Consider the following 22095-nt stretch of genomic DNA (forward strand, 5'->3'; position numbering starts at 1 on the left):
GGCATTCGCTTACGATGTTTGTACGGTGAGGACGGGCGTTGTCATCCATAAACACAAATTGTGCGCCCGTGGCGCCCCGAAACAAACGTACATGTTGTTCCAGAATGACGTCCCGATAGATTTGGCTTGTCATGGTTCCAATTTGAACATGCAGGTCAGTTCTGGAACCCAGAATAATTCCACCCCAAACGAACACTCCTGCACCATCGTAACGGTGTCGTTCAATGTTTTTTTTTGGTGGTAACGGGTACCTGAAGCTCTCCATATGAAAGTCCGGCGAGAATCAGACAAGCTAAACTTGGACTCGTCGGAAAACATCACACAAGTCCACTGTTGCGGTGTCCACAATGCACGCTCTAGTCCAGGCTAGTGGCAGGCGATAGTGCGTTGCAGTACGTGGAACACATCTGACAGGTCTACGAGCATATAGACTGATCTGCTCTAAGCATCTGTACACAGTCTGCCTTGAAATTGTCGTAACAGTGGCTGAAGAGAGCTGACAAGATAGGTCTGAGGCTGTGCTCCACCTGTTTCGTTTGGCAGTAACTGCCAAATACCGGTCCTCATTCGGCGCTGTAACTCTGAGGCGACCTGTGCTGTAAGGTATACTCACATTACCATCTCTTGGAATCGTTGCCAAAGCCTGGAGATGACACTCTGGGCAATTCTAAGTTCGTCTGATACTTCCAGTTGGGTACGCCCACATTCCAGACGGCCGATAATTCTACCACGTAAAATATCATCCAAATACGTCCTTTGTGTCACAACTATTCGGTTATTGCACTGAAATGCTTATAAAGCGCCTGCGAACAATTTTACTTCTTTGCCTGTTTTCCTTATATATCACTCTCTTACACTCTCGTCATTGTGACGTACCATCGGTGTCATCTGGATACTTCCTGAAATTTGCATATGATTCTTGAAGATGTGTGTAGTGATTTTACAGGTCATATATTTATTTTAGAGTTCGATTTCCGTGTGACTCCGAATTATCCTTAATTTATGGACATGAGTGTATTAATCGTTAACTTGTTAATTAGTAGTATGAAATTAACTCGCGGTGAACATTAAAACCTAACGACTAACACACCGAATTATAATATTTTTTTCTTCCTCCTTCCAGCAGGCCTTTGTGGTGTAAAAGTTTGCACACTCGGCGCGTATTCGGAATTTCCAGTACAGTGGCTCCCGAACTAAAAGTTGTTGCGTGATGATTCTTCACCACCAGGTTTTGGTGACTAAGTCCCCTAATTCCCAGTTTCTTTTTAAAAGGAGGAGTATATAAGGTATTTTCTTCCCCCTTCCAGCATCCATTCGTGATGTAGCGGTTACCACACACGGCGCGTGTCCCGGTGAGGGCGTTGCACATTTTTCACGTCTCCTGTTTCAAAATAACCTAATTACTCCACAATAGTGTTAAGCATTTGGCAAGTGATTGCCCTTGACAGCTCTTAACTGTCAACACAAAAGACAAGTAAAATTGAAATCTTAAATTTAAATTTACTAATTAAATTTGCTGATAATTTACTACCCAAAATTTGCTAACTTCGATAATGTATTGTAAGAAAGTTATCACAAAAATGAGTTTGTTTGATTTACAGCTAAAGTCAGAGATTTACAGCACAAACCTCTTATTCAAAGCTGAACACCTGGTCGGTCTAAATTACAGATAAACTTTTGTATTACTTAATACTAAGTAATACAAAAGTTTATCTACAATTTAGATAGTAATAAGTACAGTACAGTCTACGTTAGGTTTTCAGTTGATGCAACAGGAACTAGTGCTCAGGGACGATACGGCTAATATGTTAGGTCTCCTTCTTTTAAATCATGCCGCGTACCAATTTGCATAATTTTTTTCGAAAGTTCTAACATTAAGCCAAAAACGTTAGGATTAAATTTAACGGAAAATCTAACTATTAGTGAATTTTAAAAATAATTATCACAAACTGATTATAATGAGCCCTTTAATTTGCTTTCGTTCGATTCCCTGTTATTCGTGCCCTGTTATTTCTACTTCACTGCATAACATATGTTGCTGCCAGGAAACCTGTTTTACAGTGTAATGTTAGCAACTTCGTTACAACGAGCATAAAAGTAATAATATTGGCAATGATTTTTAATTGTTACCACCAGAGGTCACCTTTTGTCAGCATCAATTTTGCGTCCGTGACACTTTTGAAATAATGTTGCCACCAAATGCTATCGCCATATATTATTTTTAAAGAAATAATATAATTTTTAAAGAAATAATATAACGAATATTAAAAAAAACTAGTGGGCCGCGACTAACGCAAAATTTGCAAGTTCTATGTATACCTGAAAAGGAAGTGCATAAAACATTTCAGTATGAATTAAATAAATTGATTCTTTCCAAGCAACAATCAATTCGTAAACAATTTTTTGTTGCCAAAGCAGGAAACAATAACTTGACATTTTTGTATGACGGCAGGATTTAATGTAACATAGAACATTTTTCTAAATATCAATAAAAGAATTAACGTAGCAATAACATACTGCGCCAGTTATCTTAACCCGAAACAGAAGAGTTGCCATCAACAGCTACATAATTAAAATGCTGATATTAACGAAATATTTTCGACATACAATGACGTCACACATAATCGCGTGCTTTCTTCAACGTCAGAATATGACATTGTGTGACAATAATATATTTAATTTGTGGCAATGCTATTTTTATTCCATATTTTGTAAAACTTACAAATTTTTTATTAATAGGCTCCATGATTTGAAAACGAGCAGTGGCAACACTTTCCGAATAGCATTTTCATCTCCGGCGCACGCGACTGTTGCCACTCAGTAAAATGAATGAGAAAATTAGCGTTTTCGGGAGTTTTTAATTAATACCTCGGCTGGTTAAAGTCGTAGAAAGATGAGAATGGACAAAATGGCTTCTCACAAGTCTTTAAAATCCCGAGGTACCTTTCTCGAAACTCAACTCTCCGGAGGAGATTATGCTACAAGCAGACAGACAGCCACGCACAGATTTTAATATTATAGATCTACCGAAGCCTTTAACACTCTGTCAGAAATTTTAAAAGATATACTGTTTTCAAATATTTTTTTTATTTTTCTATTGAATTTTCTGGAGCGTAATTGCCATTTAAGTAAATGATGTTTAATAAAGTAAAATGACAAAAAACGTTATGTACGTCATCTCACAAAGAAAACTAAACATTGATTGGATGATCTAATATAGAAAACAATTAATGGCAACACTTAAAATTATATTGGGAATTCTGCACACACCCTGCTTTTAAAATTTTGTGCGTTTTCTGTTGAATTTAACATGGCGTAAATGGGACGAAAGTGGTGTATAATTATAAAGTTTAAAAACAAATATGTGGGTTATGTTGTAAAGAAAACTGAACACTGATATAATGAACCAAGAAAAGACTAAAATTAAAATACAAATGTATGGTAACACTTAAAACCTATATCAGGAATTCTAACAATATGCTGCTTTTGCAAATATTGTACTTTTGCATTTTATGAAATTTTGCTTTTTGTGAAAAAACCCGATATTTTACACTCATGTCGATAAATTAAGGATAATTCCGAGTCACGCGGAAATCGAACTCTAAAATAAATATATCACCTGTAAAATCACTACACACATCTTCAAGAATCATATGCAAATTTCAGGAAGTACTCGTAACCAGATGACACCGATGGTACGTCACTATGACGAGAATGTAAGAGAGTGATATATAAGGAATACAGGCAAAGAAGTAAAATTGTTCGCAGGCGCTTTATAAGCATTTCAGTGCATAAATGAATAGTTATGACACAAGGATGCATTTGGATGATTTTTTACGTGGTAGAATTATCGGCCGTCTGGAATGTGTGCGTACCCAACTGGAAGTATCAGACGAACTTAAAATTGCCCAGAGTGTCACCTCCAGACTTTGGCAACGATTCCAGGATGATGGTAATGTGAGTAGACGTTAGAGCACAGGTCGCCCCAGAGTTACAACGCCGAATGAGGACCGGTATTTGGCAGTTACTGCTAAAAGAAACAGGCGGAGCACAGCCTCAGACCTGTCTCGTCAGCTCCCTTCAGCCACTGGTACGACAATTTCAAGGCAGACCGTGTACAGACGCTTAGGGCTATATGCTCGTAGACTTGACAGATGCGTTCCACTTACTGCAACTCACTGTCGCCTACGGTTAGCCTGGAGTAGAGAGCATGCCTTGTGGGCAACGCAACAGTGGGCTTGGGTGATGTTTTCCAACGAGTCCAGGTTTAGCTTGTCTGATTCTCGCCGGACTTTCATATGGAGAGCTCCAGGTACCCGTTACCACCAAAAAAAAACATTGAACGACACCGTTACGGCGGTGCTGGAGTGCTCGTTTGGGGTGGAATTATTCTGGGTTCCAGAACTGACCTGCATGTCCAAATTGGAACCATGACAAGCCAAATCTATCGGAACATCATTCTGGAACAACATGTACTTTTGTTTCGGTGCGCCATGGGCGCACAGTTTGTGTTTATGGATGACAACGCCCGTCCTCACCGTGCAAACATCGTTAGCGAATGCCTTCAATCGGAGGATATCACCCGTATGGACTGGCCAGCATTCTCACCGGACTTGAATCCAGTAGATGACGAGTGGGACATGCTTGGCCGACGAGTTGCAGCCCGTCAACCTCCTCCTACATGTCTACCGGAACTTCGGAGAGCATTGCTTTTTAAGTGGTGTAATATCCCCCAAGATCAGATCGATAATTTGATACTCAGCATGGCTAGGCGATGTACGGACTGTATTGCATCATCTAGGAGGCATACAATGTATTAACAATCATACCAACCATGTAATATTGTTTTTTTTTTTTTTTTTTTTTTTTTTTTTGTAATTTGCTCCAGGGAGAAAAAATCGCTAATTCTTTTAATAATATCAAACATATAGCATCTTCTTTTTGCTCTTTACCTTTTGTTTAATAAATAAGCTTTACAAATAAGTCAAATTTGTTTTGCTTCTAACTCTTCCTTTGCCTGACTTTGCATTATCCTTAATTTATGAACATGAGTGTAGAATGTTCTCCCGACCACCTTACTCTTGTTTCCATCGAAAGCTATTTGCTGTTCTATTCTACAACCAGTGAGCTTAGTAAGAATATTAAAAACTCTTAACGAAAACCCTCTGTTGTGACGTTAACATTTCAGTTCTTTCAATTTTTTCCCTTTCTTTTTCTTTTTTTCTTTAATTCGCTCATATTTCTACTTAATATCTCGTACAAATTTTGAATTTGACGACAAAAGCGTGTGATGTGCATATACTGTACAGTTTTAGTAAACATACGATTTTCTGCGATGATATTGGTGGTCTTGTGATTATCTGATGAAACATGAATATAAATTAAACAGTCCCGAAAGTCGCTCACATTGGGAATGTAAACAGTCCTGAAAATCTCCAACATTGGGAATATAAACAGTCCTGAAAATCTCCAACATTGGGAATATAAACAGTCCTGAAAATCTCCCACACTGGGAATATAAACTGTTCTGAAAAATTCTTCGTACTGGGAATGTAAATAGTTCTGAACATCGCCAACACTGGGAATATAAACAGTCCTGAAAAATCTCCCGTACTAGGAATGTAAACAGTGCTGGAAATCCCCAACACTGGGAATATAAACAATGCTGAAAATCTCCCAAACTGGGAATATAAACTGTCCTGAAAATGTTTCTCGTACTGGGAATGCAAATAGTTCTAAAACTCTCCCACACTGGGAACGCAAACAGTCCTGAATATTTCTCACACTAGGAATATAAACAGTCCTGAAAATCTCCCATACTGGGCATATAAATATTCATGAAAAATCTCTGGCACTGGGAAGTAAGCATACTGATAAAACAACCCAATGTTTGATATTAAGATCACTGTAATTTACGCCTGTATTGTTAGCATAAAATCAAATTACTCTAATGTTAAAAGAACAGGACGCACGTATAACTCTTCATTAGTGCAATAAACTGTATCGCAGGCTACATTTTTCATGATTATTTTTGCGAATTTGGGGGATTTTCTAAGCTTTCGATAACATTCGATTTTTCCGCAGTTGTATAAAACCACGAATCGTATCTTTTCGTATTATTTTTTATTTCTATTGTAATTCTTTTATTATTTTTATGTTAGGTGATTTTTATGGTATTTTCTGTTCCGAATTCTGCGAAAATATACTATAAAATAGTCCTCTTCAAAACTCAAAACCGTGACTTGTAACTAGTCTCCTCACATTCCCCACATTTTGTTGCACTTCTAGAATAGCAGAAAAACGTATTCCGAAATTGAAGTTAAGTCTAGAATAGAAGTTCTTTGCTTGTTAGTGTGGCTGAACACTTTCACTATCGAGCACTTTTTCGTCCAAAAATAAGTTATTTAATAAATAAATACCTGGGCAATTTGACGCATAAAATCAGCATCAAGTCAAATGAAAATGTTAAAACAAGGGTGTTAAAATTCGTTTTCAAAATCTGGTTGTTTATATATTTAAGTTTAAAAATGCACAAAAACTTTTATTAGCCAAAAAGGATTTTAGTCTCCAAATGCAATTTTGAGTTGTTTCAGTTTAATGCGCTATTTTACTTTTCATTCGAGTCTGTTACAACTCTGAAAAACGTAAGATTTATCTTATTTTTATCTTTATCTTATTTATCTTTATCATACTTTACTTTATCTTGTTTATCTTTCCCCTAATTATTTATTTTTATCTTGTTTGTCTTTCCCTTAATTATTTATTTTTATCTTGTTTATCTCTCCCTTAATTATTTATTTTTATCTTGTTTATCTTTCCTATTTAATCTGTGTTAATTAACAATTACATAAAAACAATACATGAATATCTTAGACATAATTATATTTGCTTTTTTAATCTGATAAAAATATTTCGCTATTTCACCTGGGCCATGTCTATTGAAATTCCTTACAGATAAACCACATTAAATTTTAAAAGAGCCCTTTGGGTGATCGTTAAAATTGTAACCTTTTCAGAATTTTTTGTTTTGTTGTGCATAGTTCTTTAGATTACTGCTTAATTTAAATCATCGAAGGCGAAATGTGTTAGGCGTTTAATTTTTTAGTTTCGTGTTAGGAAGTTTAGACTTTAATTCATTTAATAAACTAACCGCTTTCTTTCACGCTTTACTGAAAGTTACGGAATTTGTGGCTAGCTTAAAAGAACACTTAATTATTTTATACTTTTTCAACTTCCTTTAAGCAGAACACTTTTAGCGCAAAAATATGCTAAAATGGATGGATGTGTTGCATTACTTTTCCCCTCGCTGTTGCAAAAATATTCTGCATGTATAAAAATCCCTGTTTTAATCTGCGGCGTTAAAACATAAAATTTAGCATATTGGATCTTATTTTTCTTGGGCCTGTGAAAGTTGCAGCTGAAGCCTATATCAATCAAGTTTTTTAATACCAACTTAGTCACTACTCCTATCGATTCTGGCTTAGTTTGTGTTATAAAGAGAATCTGAGACACTATACACCGCAGTAAACATCTTCAGAACTGACATTTTTAGTTGCTATGATTTGCTTGTTAAGATCTAAATCTATTACTTAAACTACACTTAAAAGTATGTTAACATAAACGCTACCTTTAATAAAAATTATCCGCTGAAATGTCAGCAAGGTCACTTTACATACTTAAAACAAGCACAGATTAAAAATTTTTAATCCTTTATGTGACCTACCCTTACATTTATAATTATTAAAATCAAATCCTATAAAAGAAGAGACGTAATTTTTTTCTTTAGGTAATTCTGATTGAAAAGAGGTATTTTCCAGTCTCAGACAACGAACAGGAAATGATGTTATCTCGGACATGTATTAAACCTTTTAAACGGATTAACGCTCGTGTAGACCCTTGATAAGTACATTGGTTAACAATGTTGACTGACTTATCGTTGGTGACTTATCGTTGGCTGACATATCGTTGGCTGACATATCGTTGGCTGACTTATCGTTGGCTGACTTATCGTTAGGCCCGTGTTAGAAAACCGAGAGGATGTTTCGTTACTGAATAAAGATGTCCACCTTTTGATATATTTAGAAGGTTATTTTCTCCTTCTTTTCCGCATGCTTTCATGCTATGACTGCCCGTCGTGTATTCGGTGCGTGGTGTAATGGCTCCACACGTGGTATAACTACTCGATGCAAAGCACGCTCGACGCGTATTTGGGAGGTGCCTAGATCGAATCTCGGCGAGAGCATTAACCCTTTCTTCAATTTCCTGATTTCGAAAAAAATTCTAAATGACTCTATAAGTGTCGTCCAAACTAAAAGGTGGTGAACGATAATTCGTCGCCACCAGTATTTCACGAGTGGTTTCCCTAATCTCCAGTTGCCCTTTAAAAGGCGGAGTATATAGAGTACTTTCTTCCTCCTTCCCACATGTCTTTGAGCTGTAAATAGAAGCACTTTATACACCTATCAGGACCTCAATCATGAAAAATGTACAAGCGGTTAAAGTCGCAGTTAGTTCGATCCAGGGTTTGAATTCCGGCAAATGGGCTGGCTGCATTGGCGATTTCGTGGTTTTTACCCGGGTATAATATGTATATAACTCAGTTGTCCTTAGAAAGTCTTTAGGCAAACTGCCCTCGAGTGCTTAGCTATAACCAAATAACCCAAACTAAACCACGAAAAATTTAAATCCGGGGTCTTTAACAGTTTGAGACTTCACCCTAGTTACTTGCTTTACAGCCGTGAATTTTGCCTCCCTCCCTTCGCAACAAAATTCATTGAAACAGTTAAATAAAATGTTCCTCGAATCCCGTGATTTCCACCGTGTACAGTTTCTTGAAGTAGACCCTATGTTTTATCTACGATACGGACCTAAAACACTGAAACAATTTTTAATATAAATGCTTGCTAAGTCTTAATTTCGATACATCATGTATGAAACATGAGAGTGAGAGAAATACATTGCCAGTTCGCCGTATTTCACAGAGCTTCGACCTATCCTCAAGAAGGATTGCTAGACAGTACGAGGTGTGATAAAAAATGCCATTGAAATCATTGACTTTGCAGGCTGTGAAACCTGTATTTTGTACTTTTTCTTACACTAAACGTCCCAGCTAGTACTTAGTATTATACTAAACAAATATCCCTTTTGAATATTTTACTGCTTTTTCTTTCTTATCAGATATCAATAGGCACAAATGAATTATATTGTAACCCTTTTACTGTTTCATGTGCAGGCAAACATATTCCGTCAATTTTATTCAAAACTAAGTAGAGTGATGTTGCGCAAGTCGTACCCCCTACAAAAATTGGTATAAATCGTAGAATCTAGGACAAAATTAAAACTAATGTGTGATAATAATATCTTGTGTTGTCGTTGCTGATATTTTTTTGCAATAAAATTCGATAAAGTCTATTCTCTTGGATAAAATCAATAAAATTTATGAACACGAATTTAATGCGACTTAAGACAATCAGCATTTTAAGTCGCATTCCCTATAGCTTAAGTGGTACTACGTTTAAAATTGGACAGTTATAATTAAACTTTATTTCCTAAATTAATTTATTTATATAATTAATTAAAATAATGATCACAAAGATATTTTTCATTTTCCTGTCATCTCCAGAACATAAGTCGTGCAACCATCTTCTGTATTTTAGGCAATGAATCATATTTGCTTCCTCACAGATATTACAGGGTTTGGTTTGGTTTGGTTTATGTGATTGCAGCAAAACCTCGAGGGATATCTGACAAAAAGAACGGATGCTTCAGTGGAGGACTTTCTAAGGGATATTGGGTCGAATACACGTCACACATAGGAAAAACTACGATAACGCCCATGCAGACAGCCTGTTAGCGGGATCTGAACCTCAGACCGGACTATCAGTGTTCAGCGACCTAACCGCAAAGCCGCTAGTCAGTCCCATTTTACAGGGAGACGAACATGATGTGAAAAAGTATGATTAATTATGACAATATGTTTGAACATGAAATGAAATAATATGTATGACTTCTGGCAAAACTATTACACGTTTTGCCAGAAGAGCTGCAGTTTGCATGATATTAAGCATATTATATCATACAGTGGCGGCCAAAATTGTGGACACTTTTGGAAATTTTTATGTTTTTGAACTTTGTATGCTTATAGAAAATGTTACGTTTCGCAAAATTCAAACTTGTATATATCATTTTAAAGAGAATTTATTACTGAATTCAATACAAAACACAAAATTCAATTATTTGCAATACAAAAAAGTTATATGTACTTTCATATAAATAAAAAACACAGTTATGAACTGGTTTGTAATGTCTAGTTTTCCTAGCCAATCAGTGTTCTTGTTCTGAAAACCAATCAAATGTTACTAACTGCCAGTAGAAGCTGACATCATGTTTACACTTGAAACAATTCATTATTTTGCTTTGTTCTGTAGAAGGAGGACCTGTTTCTTATACACTGCAATTACAAGTAGGAATTTTTGTAAAAATTTTTAATATTTAGTCAAGAAACAATGACATCAAATAAAAGAGTAGATTGGACACCTAGAAAGAGATGTAATATTATTGTGTTACGAGAAAGTGGTCTTTCCTTTGCTGAAATTGCAAGACAAGTGAATACATCTGGAGTCCGAAAGTTTTGTTTACGATATCAGGAGACAAATTCAATAAAAAACAAAGAAGGAAGAGGACGAAAAAGGTGCACCACATCTATTGATGACAGAAGAATAAAAGGACTATGTCTCCAAGATAGAAAAATGTCATCAGCGGCCATCGGAAGTGATCTGAATGATGCTGGTGTTTCTGTCAGTTCAAGAACAATCAGGAGAAGATTAACAGATGTTGGACTGAGAGGTAGAATTCCACGAAAAAAGCCTTATCTTAATTTTCAGCAACGAAAAAAAGACTACAGTGGGCAAAGGAACACATTAATTGGACAGATGATCAGTGGTCACAAGTTATATGGAGTGATGAAACTAAGATATCGTTATTCGGTAGTGATGGGCGAAAATATGTAAGACGTAGAATAGAAGAGCTACATCCTGACTGCATTCAAGCAACTGTGAAGAACCCAGTTAGTGTTATGATTTGGTCATGCATGTCAGCAGATGGTATTGGTCGCCTTCATGCCATCGATGGGACACTGAATGCTAGAAAATACATTGACACTATTCTAGAACCAAAACTTCTACCTTCCATCAGAGATCTCTTTCCCAACAATGCTTCGTTTATTTTTCAGCAGGATTCTGCTCCTTGCCACACGGCCAAAATATCGAAAGAGTGGTTTCGTACAAAGAGCATTTCGTACAAAGACCAAAGGTGTCCACAATTTTGGCCACCACTGTATATAATTAAAAGGTACGATTTCGCGGTAATACGACTTGCGAAACCTTAGCCCTAACGCGGTATATTTTATTCACAACAATATTTTTTAGCAGCATTGCTCGATTATCTGAATTTTTATTAGTTTTCCATTTCTTCTATTCTAAATTATAAAACACAATGTTTAAATTTGTTGATATAATTAAGCTTTTCAGAACAAAAAACACGAAAAATCAACAATACTATCACTGAAATTCGAACCAGAAATCTTTACGTTGTTAACCGTATATGCTAACTATTTTATGCCACGAAGGCACGCATATAAAAATGCAACCTTCCTGTAAACACTTTCGCACTTAATGATCGAGTGGGAAAAGGCGTGAGACCCTCGCGACTAAATCCAGTCATTGGCGAGTTCCCATTCGCTGTATTTTACTTCAGGTACACTGAAAAGAATTTTAGGTGATTTCGAGTTTAAAACGTTAAAGAAATCAACTCTTCTCTTACACATACGCGAAATACGGATTCACCACCTGCTAGATTGACGTGTTAACTAATTGTGTTTCATAAGCACATAGAGCAAGGGAAATGCTCTATGTGCTTATGAAACACATTTTGCATTTTGGTATTTCGTAATCACTTACAAACTTATTTTTGGTATTTTGTAATCACTTACAAATATACCAAAAATAAGTATTTCGTTCTTGATTATTTGTTTTTAATGGAAATGTTTTTCACATTTTAATATAGGCATCATATTATTTAAAACACAAAAATAGTTTTCCTCACAAAATATCTGTCGAAATGGTAAACAGAACTCCCTTTATCTCTCTAATAAAAGCAGTAATAAAATTATCTTTGCCCAGAAGAAACTAAATGACAGAGTTCACGAAGATTCTTAACTTACTTAAAGCCAAAATAAACGTTCCAGTTTATTCCAATATATCGCGACACTTCAGGGAACGGAGGAAACGTATGAGAAAAGTTTCTTTTTCCTTGTCAGAATTCTTCTTCTTCCTCCCACGGACCTTTATTTAGTAAACCTAAGACTTTAATCTGAGAGCGCCGAGGTAAAGAAGTGTCAAAGAAGTGCAACTTGGTTGCAGGGCTCAAGTTAATCCAAATGTGGCTATCTTAAAGCCACCTCAGCTGTTTTACACTTGGAGGGAAAAAAGGAATAGAATCCCCTTGTTGGTGTCTGTGACGTTCCTGAACAATGGTCTAAATCCTCTCTTATTTGAATAACAAATATTCTCCCAGAATCAACTTATTTATTTATCCTTAGTTGCTTTTTAGAATTTAGTAACTTTTGGAAATTCTCTTTACAATAGAGGTGAAACTGGCTTATTTCTATGAATTCTAAAAACATTTGAAATTTTTAAACTTCATTAATACTTAAATGAGTATAAAACATTGTTCTGTGGTTTGTTACTCAACTACTGAACTACATTTTTGGCAGTGTTTTGTCCAAAGGGGCAATTTGCATAGAAGGACTATTAATTTCGTTTTGGCATTTTGCATGGATTCACTATAAACGGTAAATCACTTTTTAAATTCTTGCCACCCAATATTAGACCCCTGTATTTTATTCAAAGAAATTAAGTAATGAAGCATCTGCATAAATGTATATGTGTGTCTCGCATTGAAATAAAACAACAGCACTTAGAACCATCAAATTTTGAATAACATTCGTCTCCACAGAATATGGGCATCTGGAAGCCAAATTTGAAATTTGTTTTGATATCTATTTCATATTTTGTAAAGCACTTATGAGTTTCTGCTTACGAAACTTGCCTTAGGTATTTTTTGGAAGCAAGAACTATAAAAAATAGCAACACCTTCGCCGGGAATCGAACCCCGGACCTATGGAATACGCGCCCAGCGTGCAGACAACCACACCACTAAGGCATGCGAACAAGGCGGGAGAAACACCTTATATACTCAACCTTTCAAAGGGCGAGTGGGGTTTTTAGGGGACCCAATCGCCAAATCCCGGGAGTGGAGATTCATCATCCACCACCCCTTCAGTTCGTCGCCACTGTAGAGACATTATTAGGTATTTGTAGAGACATTATTAGGTACTGTAGAGACATTATTAGGTATTGTTTTGGAAGCAAAAGTAAGAAAATTAGCAACGCCCTCGCCGGAAATCGAATCATGGACCTCTGAAATGTGACCCAAGCATGCAGACCACTACACCACGAAGGAATGCCAAGAAGTCGGGAGAAATACCTTACATACTCCCCCTTTTAAAGGGCGAATGGGTTTTTAGGGTGTCCAATCGCCAAATCCTAGGTGCGGAGAATCATCAACCCCAACCTTTTTAGTTCGGGCGACACTCTAGAGACATTAGGTAATTTGGAAGCAGGAAAGATGAAAAATGAGCAACCGCCTTCACCGGGAATCGAACCACAGACCTCTGGAATGTGGCCTCAGCGTGCAGACCACTACACCATGAAGGCATGCCAAGAAGGCGGGAGAAATACCTTATAAACTCAACGAATTCAAAGGGAACAATGGGAAACATTATACGGGAAAAAAAAAAAACATTTTTATCTCCAGCGTAAGAGACTGTGTATCGGAAATTTCGGAAATTCTAAAGATATGATCTTTTAAATATTTTGTGATATTGCTGTTTAATTGAATTTAAAGGTTTAAGTGCGTAAATATGATATTTAATAAATAAAGGTAACACACAAAACCTTAAAAAACGCTCTTTTGGGCGTAATCTAAAAGCTGAACGATTTTAGATTTTTTTATTACTTTTTCAGTCAATGTAGAATGTTCGATTATAAAACTCTTTCTTCTCTGTTGGCTGCAGAAGTCTCAAAAACCCACCAAAATGCAGTTTGTAAGCTTACATAGCTATAGAAATAACAGCATACGTGAATTTCACGAATTTTTATTAGAATGTGAATTTATTGCTTGAGCGTAGGGTAGCATTTATTTGCAATAAAAAACAAAAGCAGAATCAGTGCAACACTACAATGTTGCACTGAAATTACTAGAAAGGGGGAAAGAAGTAATTTTCTTCTTTTTTCCCCTTTCTAGTAACTTCGTTCTCCTGATGAAGAGGGATCTTTAGCTGCCCTCAAAATCGATTGAGTGTTTTAAACACTAAATACAAGATTGTTATTGCGATTTTGATTGTCGCATTGGCGTGTTTCGCTTCAATTCTATTTTTTTTTTTAATTTTTCAAAAAAAATTTTCAATTATAAACTATAAAATTTTACCTTTATGTTAAAGTAGATGTATTTCTAGCCACACCTGCAAAAAAATTGGAGTATTTTATTCGAAATTTTTCTAAGATATATGTGAATGTACATATTGGTGCGTTTTGAAAATTGGCATATTCGTTGTAAGCGGTAATAATGCCAAATGTGGTTTACCCACTTAATTTATTCGAACGTATAAAAGTGACATCTTTCTCGACAAGTGAATTAATTTCTTCATTAATTTCTCACCAAAAACTACAAAATTTAATATTTAGGCATAATTTGAGACGTAGAATCGAAATAAGCAAAAATTGGCATATCATTTCAGAAAAAATCCAATTTTGAGTCAAAATACCTACATTAGAACAAAGCTGTATAAAAATCTAATATACGGTATATTAAATTTATATACAGCCTAAGTCGTGTTTCCGAGATATGAAAAACGCAATTTGAATTTTATGAATCGCCCCAGTAGAAGGAGGGAACTGTACATTTTTTTTTTTTTTTTCGCACTGCATCTAGAGTCACCGTATTTTGCACAGCATAGTCCTCCACCCGAACAGGAGCACCTGAAAGCCCGAATTTGGAATTTGTTTTATCGTCTATTTTATATGTTATAAAACGTCAACGAATTTTTTTATTAAAAAACTCAACTATTTCAAAGTGATCTGTGGCAACATTCTAGGGAATAAAACATTTCTATCTCCAGAGCACGAGACTGTCTATCGGACATTCTACAGATATGCGGTTTTTAAATATTTTGAGTGCAATGTGGCGTTAGCCCAAATGCTCTCGAATTGTGTATGTGTCTGTAAATTAAAAAAATCTGATGTGTACACCACATAACTTCCTTGTACGGAATATTAAATTATACGCATTTTTTCTTGCATTTCGTTTAAACTTATTGGATTAAACTAAATCTACTCCGCCGAAAGCGCATAAATCACAATAGAATAAACGCATTCTTTAAAATTCACTCTATTTATTTACCATAGCGACACTCTGGCGCTAGTATCACTTAACAGTATTATTTTCGTTCATAATATAACTCAGAATGCACAAAATTAATATCGTTTAAAGAATTATCTAATCGTTGCCACATGTTCTGTTCAAATACTATAATAAAGCTAGAACGATGTATAAAAGAAATTAAGCAAACAAAACAAAAAGTAACAGTTTTTCACAGACGACTGAGTATTTCTCACTCAATTAATTCAGTTCTCACTTCGCGACAAGGCAAAAATACGTAAAAATTCAAAATATCTGTATTAAAAATTACGAAGTAAATCTTAAACATTTATTTCCTCGAAAACATTCCAGAAAGGATTAAGCATGATTTAATTCGCAATAATAAATGAAGGCGTTATCTTTGTTGTTGCGAAGCTAAGTTTCTCTACATTGGCAACAAATCCACTATTCTGCTGTTTCAAATGTAAACAAGCAATGGCCGCCATCAAAAACATTATTAGGCTTAGCGGCACTTAAACAACTTTAAAATTGTTGATAATTCTAAAAATATAGCACACAGATTTACTAAAGGCAGAAAAATCTTAACCGGAAAATAAGAACAACATAATTCAATCATTTCTAAAGCAAAAAATGTACAATTTTCAAACATATAAGAGGAAAGAAACTGAGATCACTGAGCCGGGTAACAGAGTGGATATATATATACGTTTGGTGCGGCCGATTGCAAAAACAAATACGAGATGCACATCTACATGTTATAGAAGTCCTATATACAAAATTTGAACGTTCTGAGGCTACTCGTTTTTGAGTCATGCGAGATACATACGTACGTACATAATACGTAGGTACAGACAACTCGAAAAACTCTCTTCAGAATTCATTTTAAAGCAGTTTTACAATTTTTTTTGGAGGAAAAGAGTCTTTTATTCTGTCCTTAGGTACAGATATCACGCAAAAACATCGTTAAATTGCACTCGATAGCGGTCAAAATGCATATTTTCGTTGAAATATGCTGCCTGAAACTTTTCGCGATTACAATACTTCCTTTTTACTTCGTACAAGGAAGTAAAAAAGCCCGAATGGGCGTAAAATAAAATTGTTTACCAATAAAGCATAGAAATGGCTGTAAACATTTGTAGAATTTTCCTTTTGAAACAGCAGCTCTTAATAAATTTACTCGTAAGTAGTAAGAATCATTTATTAATTACAGTATATTATTATAACTAATATAAGAAGTAATATTAGCATTTTATTTATAGTAATTATGAAAGGCCAATATAATTACATCGTAGTCTGTAAAGCAAATATGATTCTAAATTAATCAAATATTAGAATACCGGTTCTTCCTATAGAGATTTATTTTCAGAAAATTATAAATGAAAGGTAGATGTTTTCATCCACTTTTAAAAAAACGCGTAGGATTTTGAAATCACGGTTAGATAATTCTTAAAATATCGGGTTTCAAGAATTACTGATTAACTTTCAAAAACATGGTCCTAAGCTCTGAAGGATCAACAGGAAGATCATATTCTTAAGCTGATATGCGTGGGTCCAGTATTAATTATAAGTTTCTAGCTCAAAATATGTATTAAAGAATATCTCAATTCTGCTTGCTATTTCAAAGCGTATTGCAAGGATTTATATTGTGTTTTCAGCTTTGATTACAAAATTATCTAGATATTATTTTCCTGCGAATATTTATCATGTAAAAGCGTATGTTAGGTGTTGATTTGTTAGTACTAAATATTGTTTATAAAATGAATTGTTTAATTTCCATTGCAGTTAGATTGATTATTTTGGAGAAGAAAATTTAAAAATTTTAATGAGTTTGCGAACTAAGTGGAAAAAATTAAATTTTTCCATTGAATAAAAAAAAAATCTGATAATTTATAAAATAATTCATATATAATATTACTTCTGAGAATAAAGTTTAAATTTGGAAGCTAAATGAAAAAAAATCATTTTTCCGTTGAACAAAAAATTTCTAAGAATTTATAAAATAATATAAATAATTACATTTTATGAATTTACAAACATATATGAAATTGCATAAAATATATGTATGTTTAAGCTAGAAATATATTCCATTTCTTGAATAGTAATAGAAACATTGAGATATTTTTTCAATAATATCTATAGCGTTATTAGGATTTTTAAAATCAGGAAATGTGAAAAAATGAGCAATGCCCTCGCCGGGATTCGAACCCTGGACCTCTCGAATACGCGCTGAGTGTGCTAACCGTTGCATCATGAAGACTTGCTGGAAGGAAGGATTTGGATTATTTAATAATGGTTAAATCACACGAGAGCTATCTGCCTAAAGGGAGGGATGCCTTCATGGAGCAGTTTCTAGGGGATACTGTCTCGTATACACGTTACATATGGGAAAAACCACAAAAACGCCCATAAAGCCAGCCCGCTCGCGGGATTCAAACCTCGGACCGAACTACCAGTGTTCAGCGTCTTTACTGCTCGGCCGCTGGTTAGCCAACTGGAAAGGAAGAAGAAAATACCTTATATATTCCCCCTTTTAAAGGGCGAGCGGCGTTTACGGAACTCGGTCGCCAAATCCTGGTGGTGAAAAATCCCCATCCACCGCCCTATGTTTTAGTTTGGGGGCCATAGTAGATTCATTAGGTTATATTGACGCAGTAGTACAAGGCAAATTAGATACACCTGAACCTCTCAAATACACACCGAGTGTGCTACCGTTACACTACGTAGACATGCCGAAAGAAGGGAGAAAAACACCTTATAAACTGTTATTAGAACGAGTTCTAAAATGAAAAATGCCTTGTAGTTCACATAATTTTCAAAACAAATTTGTTTTACTAAAATTGCAATATACGTATTTCAAGCTAATTAGTCCAAAGAAAATATATTAATAATGATACTGAACGTAGAAATATTTCTAACTTACCCTGCCTCAAAATTTCGAAAAATTTTTAAAAAAATTAAAGAAAGGCTAAATATATGGTTAGCAGACCAATAAGGTTGATCGTAAGTTTACTTCATTCAAATGCGATTTTCATGTTTCTTAATGAGTAATTTGAAAGCTTGCTGATTTGCTTGACGTTTAATATGCCATACTCGTAAGATATTTTATAAATTTCTTATATGAAAGAGGCAGTTTTGTATATGGTAAAGAAAAATTAGAGAATAACAATTGGTTTATTATTATTTTTTTAATTAGAAGAATAATTCTTATTTCTTGAGGAATATTTCCCACTCTTGTTTAAATATTTAGTGAGATATTTCAGTTAATAGAATGACTGTTAAGCTTTCAAGTTGCTAAAAAAGGTGTTAACTGGAAATGTGAATGTAAATGACTAAAAGAAGAACGTGTTAAATTTTACACTGTGCAAAATCCATAAAGCGAAATACCCAATGTAATTTCTCTTTTTATTCAAGCTTTTTCTTCATTAAAACCCTCTGAGCGGCAAGGCCGTATATATACGGCTTAGAATATTTATTGCGATATCTGTAAGAGCGTATATATACGTGCACATTAAAATATGTCAACGAAATTAAGGCAATATATCAAAAGAAAACAAATCCAGGTATGAAATACCAGTTTATTTATTATTTAATTTATTTCATTTTATTATTTATTAAATTTATTATTATTATAATTAAATTTACATTAAAATCGAAAAAAATAATTTGTTCTCATAGTAGTTTTGGGAAATTTGTGCTTTCTTAGCGAAATCACTCCGCCCAAAGGGTTAAAGTTTTAACTAATACTTTCTACGTTAAGAAAATATTATTTTATTGTATTTTATAGTCTAAGTATTTTTGAGATGGTACTTTTAAAACTTCCATTTACCCTAAAATAATTTGTTTCTCCGCTTGAGGTTCAAGGTCATGAAAACAACGAATAAAAGCCTAAGTAAAGCAAATAAGAATAAATAAATTATTTCTAGAGAAAATAATGTAACTTTACAACTTTCGTGAAATTAAAAATGTCATTTATTTCAGATCACAACCGCATGCATGCAGCAGACGTACTTCAAGGCGTCTATCATCTCACGTCACAACCCATTCCGGGATTTACGCAGATTCCTTCCGACGCCACTGATTCACCCTTGCACAAGACATCAGGTAAGTCCTTTTCGCCGATTTGGTTTACGTACATGATAATGGCAAAGCCTCAAGGGCTATCTGCCTAAGCAGGGGGGATACCTTCGTGGAGGACTTAAGGAAAACTGGTTCGTATACACGTTAAACATGGAGAAAACCATGAAAACGCCCATACAGCCAGCTCGTTCGCAGGATTCGAACCTCGGACCGAACTATCAGTGTTCAACGACTTAGTCCAATAAACCCAAATGTGACCCAACAATTCCTTTTTAGTCATCTTGTAGAGACATTAGGTATTTTGGAAGTAAGAGAGATGAAAAATGAGCAATGCCCTCGCCGGGATTCGAACCACAGACCTCTCACATACGCGTCGAGCGTGCTGACCACTACACCACGAAGGCATGCAAAGAAGGCGGGAGAAAAGCATTTTGATGGGCGATTGGAATTTTAGGGAACCCAATCGCCAAATCCTGGTGGTGAACAATCATCATTCACCACCTATTAGTTCGGGCGCCACTGTGGAGACATTAGGTATTTTGGAAGCAGGAAAGATTAAAAAAAATGAGCAATGCCCTCTCCGAGACTCGACCCACGGATCTCTCGAATACGCGTCGAGCGTGCTGACCACTATACCACGAAGGCATGCAAAGAAGGTGGGAGAAATACCTTATAAAATCAGACTAATATTTAGAAAGTGTAATAAAATAGTCATCATTTATTCCTCAACTTTTATATTATAAAAGCTTTTATACGTATTCTTTTATATTTTATTCTAAGAGGAGGTATGCAGACTATTTAATTATTTTTAATCACTTTCATATCAACCGCACAAGAGAGAGGCTTTTATGGCCGCCTTTACCCGATCGTGAGGTTTCTGTCTCTTGGAACAAGTTAGTTTCTATTTAGAATATTTTGTTTTCTTACATTATTGAATGGTTTTCTCCCGCCTTCTTAGCATGCCTTCGTAGTGTAGCGGTCAGCAGGCTGGGCGCGTATTCCAGAGGTCCATGGTTCGATTCCGACGAGGGCGTTGCTCATTTTTCATCACTCCTGCTTTAAAATTAACCTAATAACTCTACAGGTGTAGATATGATTTTAACAAATATGTTAGCAGGAAAGTTTGAAATCCGGCATTATATATAATGCCTAAAAGTAGCCGACAATGTATAAAACGATTCATATTTCACACATTTCCTAGGTAATCTATACAATACCAAATGACAAACCGGCAAATGTATGAAATACATTTCTGATTCGTTCGAATTTTGAAAAAATCGCTTCGAGGCGCGCTGGCTCTTGTCTAGATGCACCTATGTACCAAATTTCGTAGCCCTGAGTCTATTAGCTATTGCAGCACGAACGAAAGACACACACAGACTCTTTCTTTCATTATATGTAGAGATAACGGTAAAGACAAAGCCGGTATAGTAGATACTAATGACGATGAGATGACGATTAGATCAAGATTATATGAATGATAACGAAGATGAGATGAAAGTAATGAGTGTATGAATGTTAATAGCGATGAGATGAAGATGATAAGAATGATAATGATGAGGAGATGGATAGTATATGAATGAAGATGACTATAAAAATTGGACGGAGCTGATCATAGTGAAGACAGTATGGATGATGATGGCAGCAAAGCGAATAACTGTGAAAAAGCCGGCCATGAGTTTCCTCTTGCTTTTGCATGAAGTCCTTATCTAGTTTGTAAATGCCGAATCTTTCGGTGCGAAAGAAACACCAGAACGCGTCGAGGTCACTGCATTTTGATGGCACAGACTATCCTTTCACCATTGGTGAGGATTAGCTGATAGTTTGTAATCGTTTATGAAGTAGTCTGGATGCTTCGTTTATGTTTTATGCGGAATTGTGATAAGGTTGTATATAGAAACTATTGCAGAAAGCAAAACGACCTACCGTCATATTTATTTTTTTTTCTTGTTATATACAAGACCGCACGCAATGAAAATAAACCTCTATGGCACAGTCAAGATTGTTTCCATTATTCGAGTTAATTCATCGTGAGACTTTTATAAAGGTCTTAAATAAGCAAGAACTGCCTCATATTGCCGATAAAATGATCCAAAGTATTGGCATGCTTAGTTTAGTTCTCTTGTTAATTAAAAAAATAGCAATGAGATACATTCCGATGACCTCATTGATCACGTGACTTATGTAAACCTTTTGTCCACAAACAATGCAGATGACCTCAGAGATCACGTGACTTATGTAGAGCTAATGCAAAAAAGCAGGTCATTCTCTTGCGGAATGTATCTCATTGTGTATGTAATGAGTCTAAAAAATAATGAAAACTAATGTCTGTATTGTTGTCTAAGCAGAAATAATGCATGATTATAAAATAGATATTAGAATTTGGCGATTGTATATGTATAATTTAAAATAATATTACCTATGGTAAAGCACTCGAGGTAAATAATCATTGAATTTCATTTACTTTAAAAACTTCGTGATCGATAAACAACGCCCACTTGCTTATCGATGATGGAAGTC

General features: G+C 35.2%; 1 protein-coding gene across 4 annotated transcripts in view; it reads left to right on the plus strand.

Moving 5' to 3' along the window:
* LOC118187013 (cGMP-inhibited 3',5'-cyclic phosphodiesterase 3A-like) overlaps positions 1–22095 on the plus strand; it is an 881882-nt gene that overhangs the window by 663908 nt on the left and 195879 nt on the right. For all 4 annotated transcript variants that reach the window (XM_085822827.1, XM_085822828.1, XM_085822831.1 and 1 more), the window contains one exon: positions 19477–19599. In XM_085822827.1, coding sequence (XP_085678953.1) covers positions 19477–19599 — 123 coding nt within the window. The remainder of the gene's footprint in view (positions 1–19476; positions 19600–22095) is intronic.

Source organism: Stegodyphus dumicola, chromosome 8 (assembly GCF_044657685.1).
Source record: "Stegodyphus dumicola isolate Sdum_Otavi_A_Nest chromosome 8, ASM4465768v1".
Classification (NCBI taxonomy): Eukaryota; Metazoa; Arthropoda; class Arachnida; order Araneae; family Eresidae; genus Stegodyphus; species Stegodyphus dumicola.